Raw genomic sequence first — 5,586 nt, forward strand, 5'->3', positions numbered from 1 at the left:
GAGGCCCGCCTCTGTTATGTGTCTGGGAGAGCCTTTCCGGAGTGTTAGCCAAGGTGGGGAAAACCCTCCTCGAATGTGGCACTATTCCATGGACTAGTGAGCTGCACGCATGGAGATCACAGCAGGCGCTGGGATGGAAAGCCCAGCTATGTTCCTCAGCCGGATGCTGGAGGAATGAGTGGAGGTGGCCCTGCTGTGAAATGCAGCCCCTACTCCCATTTTCCCACAGAATCTAGTCAGCTCTCAACCAGTCACTCCTGTTATGGCTCTGGAATTCAAGTCAGAACCCAGGACAAGGTCATGGTGGTGGGGAGTGGGGTGTGGGGGTGTGGTGGGAGGATGGGTCCTATTGCTCCTGAAGTCTGGGAGAAACAGTTTAAAGCACATTTTCCCAGCCCCCTGCCATCCTCCCCACCCCAGCAAGTGCGGGGGGCATGCTATTGTATGTACTGCTGAAACCAATGCTGTTTTTTAATTTATTATGTGTACAACATTCTGCTTTCATGTATGCTTGCGTACCAGAAGAGGGCATCAGATCTCATTACAGATGACTGTGAGTCACCTGGTGGTTGCTGGGAATTGAACTTAAGACCTATGGAAGAGCAGCCAATGCTCTTAACCTCTGAGCCATCTCTTCAGGCCCCAAGATGCTATTTTTGTTTCAAATTAACACACAAAAAACCTCATCCTAAAGCCTGACTTTATTCCATCAGTAGAACATGATCTCAGTGCTGAAGTGAACCCAGTAATGTCAAGTCTCTGGAGGTAGCGTGGGCCCATCAGGCAGTTAGGACAACTTCCTGGGAAGCTTAGAGGAATAAGGAACGAGATCCACATGTCGAGTGGAGTCACTCAGTGAGAGCTCTGTAGTCCTTACAGACCTAACTCTATCTCCCATCTTCAAATGGGAGCCCCAGGCCCCAGCAGGGAGCAGGCGAGTCAAATCACCAGTGAGTTAGCAGCAAGTGCCTGATTCTCTGGAGCTCTTAGCTCCTCAGTGGAGAAGGGCCCTGCTCTCTTGGACTGAATGAAGTGCAAGGCATGTGTCAGACTGTGGGATGAGGTTGGGGAAGCGTGGTCCCCAGCTTCCAGCCATTCTGGTCTTACACCCAGAAATCAGCTTTTCAAGGGAGTGACGTAGGTCACTTTCTTTCTCACCTGTCTAACAGAAGTGTCCACGTGCAAAATGAATGGCACATGGTAGCGTGGCCAGCCCAGAGGATCAGCTAATGATTAAATACGAACCATTCTAAGGAAGGAATGGGTACAGGGTTCCCTAGCATGGTCTCCCTTCCACGAGAAGCCAGAGAAGTGGAGGGAACTACAGTGGACACCAAGCCCAGGGACAGGTGTGGTTGGGCACTTAGACAACACAAACACCAGCCAGTAGTTCCAGGACTCCCTCTTTGGTGAGGAAGACCACCTCACCAGTGTTCTGGCACCAAACCTCAAAGTGGGCGGGGTCCTCCAGGGCCCTCTTGCCGGCAATGACCACATAGGGGTAGCCAAGCTTGTTGGCGTCTTTCAATCGATTTCCGATGGTCAGGTGGGTCCTGTCATCCAGCAGGACCTCCCCTCGGAGCTGTGCCACCGCTTCGATGATGTCATCATGTAAGCGTTCCACCATCTCTGTGGCTGCTGCCTCCTTACTACCCTTCTTAGGGGGGATAAGGCAGACTTGGTAAGGAGCCAGAAGACTGGGCCAGCGGATGCAGTCTTCTGTAGAGAGGACTTCGATAGCAGCAGCCAAGATCCGAGTGACCCCCAAGCCATAGCACCCCATCTCAGCCAGCGAAGGGTCCCCGTGGGCATTGGTAAACTGGGCACTGAAAATGGAGGAGTACTTGGTACCGAGGTAGAATGTGTGCCCCACCTCAATGCCTTTGGTTTCTGTCAGTGGACCCTGGCAGTCGGGACAGACTTTTTGTGACAAGTCTAGTAGCTCTGTGTTGGCTGAGAAGTGGCAGCTGGGACAGACTACAAGCCGGTCCTCTCCAATATCCACTGGCAGCTGGAATTCATGGGACAATGTGCCCCCAATGCTGCCCACAGCTGCCCTGGCTTTCGTCCATCGTAACCCCAGCCTATCAAACAGTCTGCAATAAGCATCGCACACCAGGCCATAGGTCTCCTGGGCAGCCTCAGAGGAGGAGTCAAAGGAGTACATGTCCTTCATATAGAACTCCCGGCCACGGAGAAGACCAAAACGGGGCCTCGGCTCATCCCGAAACTTCCTGGTAACCTGGTACAACAGTAAGGGAAGCTGCTTGTAGGACAGTTTCTTCTGGGAGGCGACCAGGGCTGTAACTGCTTCCTCATGAGTTGGTCCCAAGCAGTACTCTTTGCCATGCCTGTCTCTCAGTCTCAGCAGCTCCTTGCCCATCAGGTCCCAGCGGCTGGTGGCTCGCCACAGCTCAGCGGGGCTTAGGCTCGGCATGTTGATCTTCTGCCCCCCAATGGCCTGCATCTCCTGGTCTATTACCCTGACGAGCTTCTCCATGGCACGAACCGTGTAGGGCATGAGGTGGTAACAGCCGGGGCTTGCTGGGAGGATCAGGCCCACTTGCAGCATCAGTCGCTGGCTCTTACAGGTCAGATCGCTAGCTCTGCCCTCCAGAGGAAGCACCTGGTCTTCCCTGAGGTTCTGAGGCTGGAACATGCGGGATAAAACCAAGCGCTGCCGCCTCCCCGGCGCACAATGGTAGCATCTGTGGGTAACGTACCTGGAGAGGTGGTGGCTGCAGAAAGCCAAGGCAGACAGTGTTGTGCATCTTTTCAGCAGCCCTTCCATGACACCCTGGTACCTGGAGAAAAACGAGCCATGTGGATGATGGTTAACTGGGTTTACAGCATGGGCTCCAACTAACGCCTGGACAGAAGCTCATCTCGGGAGCCGTGGGTCCTTCCATTTCTAATAGCCCAGCAGACCACAGCACCACTTCTCTTCAAACAAAGTTCGGCCAGGTTTAGGCACCCACCTTCAATCTCAAACCTTGGGAGGCCAAGAGAGAGGCCAGCCTGGTCTACAGTGAGTTCGAGGATAGTCAGGGCTATGTAGAAAGGACTTTTATCAATGAACAACGGAAGAATCCTATTATTCTGATTATGAAAATGTAACAGTGTACCTGGAGACAGCATCCAGCGTGCACGCACAGGCTCTGGAGAAGGCAGCCTGGGTTCTCGGCCAACTTCCCACTGGAACTTCCTGCAGCCTAGTACATCTGTCTCTACTCATGTGTACTAAAGTTCATCATGAAATGGTATAACCACCAGATTTCCTTTGTATGTTCACTGTGGGCACTTTGTAAAGATGGGGAAATTTTTTTATTCTTCAACAGTTTTTGGCATATATTGTGTGCTTGGTGGATGTTTACTATTGTTACTATTTTAGGAAGACCCTGTAGTTGTATATTCTTTGACTCTATCCCCATGGTGGAATGCCAAAATGTTCCTGTTTATTTTACTCCTTTGGCTTTTTGGGGGAGGGCGCTACCCAGCTCCCAAATAAATCACACATGAAGGCTTATTCTTAGTCATGAGTGCCAGCCCTTAGCTTGGCTTGTTTCTAGCCAGCTTTTCTTAACCTGTCTACCTTTTGCCTCTGGGCTTTTTTCTTTTCTTACTTCTATATATCTTAATTTCACTCTTATTCCGTGACTGGTTGTTTACCTGGCCCCTAGTGTCCTCCAATCCTTATTCTCTTGCTCCTCTTCTCCTCCCAGATTTCTCCTACTTATCCTGCCTGCCTGCCAGACCCTCCTATCCTTGCTCCTGCCTTATTGGCCGTTCAGCTCTTTATTAGACCATCAGATGTTTTAGACAGGCAAGGAATCACAGCCTCACAGAGCTAAACAAATGCAGCATAAACAAAAGCAACACACCTTAAAAATAACCTTCTACAACAGAACCTGGAACAAACCCCACTGTAATCCCACAGCCAACAGCTGAGGGCAGTTTTGTCATTCCTTGTCTTTATTCCCAACCTCCGCTTTTATGTCAGTATTGCCAGGCACTGTGGCATATCCAGTAATACCAGCATTGGAGAACCAGAGGTGGGATTACCACAAGTTCAAGGGCAGCCATGTTTGCACATCAGAGTTCCAGGCCATCTGAGGATATATAATGAAACTCTGCCTCAAACAAAAAAGTCATTCTTGTTTTAACTGCCCTTCTCCCTACACATTTCCAGCCAGTCTGCATCTTTACTCACTGTGCAATCTGCTGAACTTAAGACCTGCACACTCTCCTCTTCTTTGGAGAACACAGCACACAGCTATTTGGAACTTGATGACCCAGAATCTCTCTTAACAACGGTGCCCCCCGCAGATCTGAGTATCACCCTGCAAGGCACCAGAAGCACCCTCCGGCCAAACCAGAAACCTGACCTCATCTATTCACTCCGTAATACCAAAGCTCTCCACCTGACCACCCTGCCCCTCCATCCCAGCTACCATCATCTTTCATTCAGCCTGTTACAACAGCCCGCTTCCAACTTTTCAAAACCCAGGCAGCAGTCGGGAGAGTTGTCTGCTGCCTAGGGAGTGCACGCAGATCCCACTGTGAGATGTTCCCTATCCTCTCCCTGTTCCAGGTACACACGACAGGACTCAACAGTCAGGAAAGCTGTACACAGAGCGCTTCCAAGTGCCCGGTACACAGGAAGTACCATAAAGGTTTGGCTATTATGATGCCCATTTCAGAGGCTCTGAGATGGGGAAGTCTATCTGTGTAAGGCGACAGCAGAGGGCACAGGGCCGTTCTGGAAGGCAGGAACTCGTCTCCAAATTCCACCAAGTTGCCACCACTGACACCGGCATTTCAGCACCCGGCTCTAAACTGGCTCGTCCTTCAGGAGAGTGACCCTACCCATCTTCCTCTCTCTTGATTCAAAACACTAAGGCGTCCAAACCAAGAGGTTTGGTCCAAACCCAAGGCTGCTCTAGAAACTCTGACTCTTAAGGGCCACGCGAGGCTGACCAGGGCGGAAGTGCTGCCCTCAGATACAGCTGGGCGGGGGTGCAGGGACTAAGGGCTCCTCTATCCAACTGTCCGTGGTTGTGACTCCGCCATGCACTGTCACTGTTGTGACAGGACGCACGTAGGAAAGCAGACACCAGATCCTGGATTAACGCGCCCAGAAACCGTCTCTAGATTCGCTTGGGCCCTCCCTGACCACCCTCAACTCAGCCACGCTTCCCAGCAGCACTCTACCTGCGCCGCCTGCTCGTCCGCCACGCGAAGCCAGTGCGCCTGCGCCGGCTCGGTCTGAGCTCCACCCCCACGCTTCTCGCCAATCGGAAAGCCACATTCTCGGGAGGGGGCGGGAAGCTCTGACTCCGCCCTACTGGAGAGGGACGAGCGAGAGTTTCCGGAAACTGAGCCAAAGAGCCTCGCTCTCCCGCCAAGATCATAGATTGGCCTGGATCGCTGCACGACGATCATGGTTCCGGAAGTGCCCTCTAGGAATTAGCAAGGTGCGACTCTATGATCAAATCCTACTTTAAAGGATTTGCGTCTGTTTACCACCCACTGCCAGGACCTGTTGACTCTTAGGATAACAGGTGCGCTGATAAGTAAGCTTAACTT

At 51.9% G+C, this 5,586-nt stretch overlaps 1 protein-coding gene across 2 annotated transcripts; it reads right to left on the minus strand.

The window, feature by feature from the left end:
* Window positions 1–682: 682 nt before the first annotated feature.
* On the minus strand, window positions 683–5,264 carry Pars2 (prolyl-tRNA synthetase 2, mitochondrial). Of its 2 annotated transcripts, none has more exons than XM_048453251.3 (2): window positions 5,212–5,264; window positions 683–2,804 (listed from the first exon to the last, which is right to left on the minus strand). In XM_048453251.3, the coding sequence occupies exon 2, from the start codon at window positions 2,789–2,791 to the stop codon at window positions 1,364–1,366; it is 1,428 nt and encodes a 475-aa protein (XP_048309208.2). In that variant the 5' UTR covers window positions 2,792–2,804; window positions 5,212–5,264; the 3' UTR covers window positions 683–1,363. The 2 variants fall into 2 exon arrangements, with proteins under 2 accessions (XP_048309208.2, XP_048309206.2); XM_048453249.3 differs by lacking the exon at window positions 5,212–5,264 and adding an exon at window positions 3,126–5,171.
* Between the last annotated feature and the right edge of the window lie 322 nt (window positions 5,265–5,586).

This window comes from Myodes glareolus, chromosome 3 (assembly GCF_982192425.1).
Source record: "Myodes glareolus chromosome 3, mMyoGla1.1, whole genome shotgun sequence".
Taxonomy (NCBI): Eukaryota; Metazoa; Chordata; class Mammalia; order Rodentia; family Cricetidae; genus Myodes; species Myodes glareolus.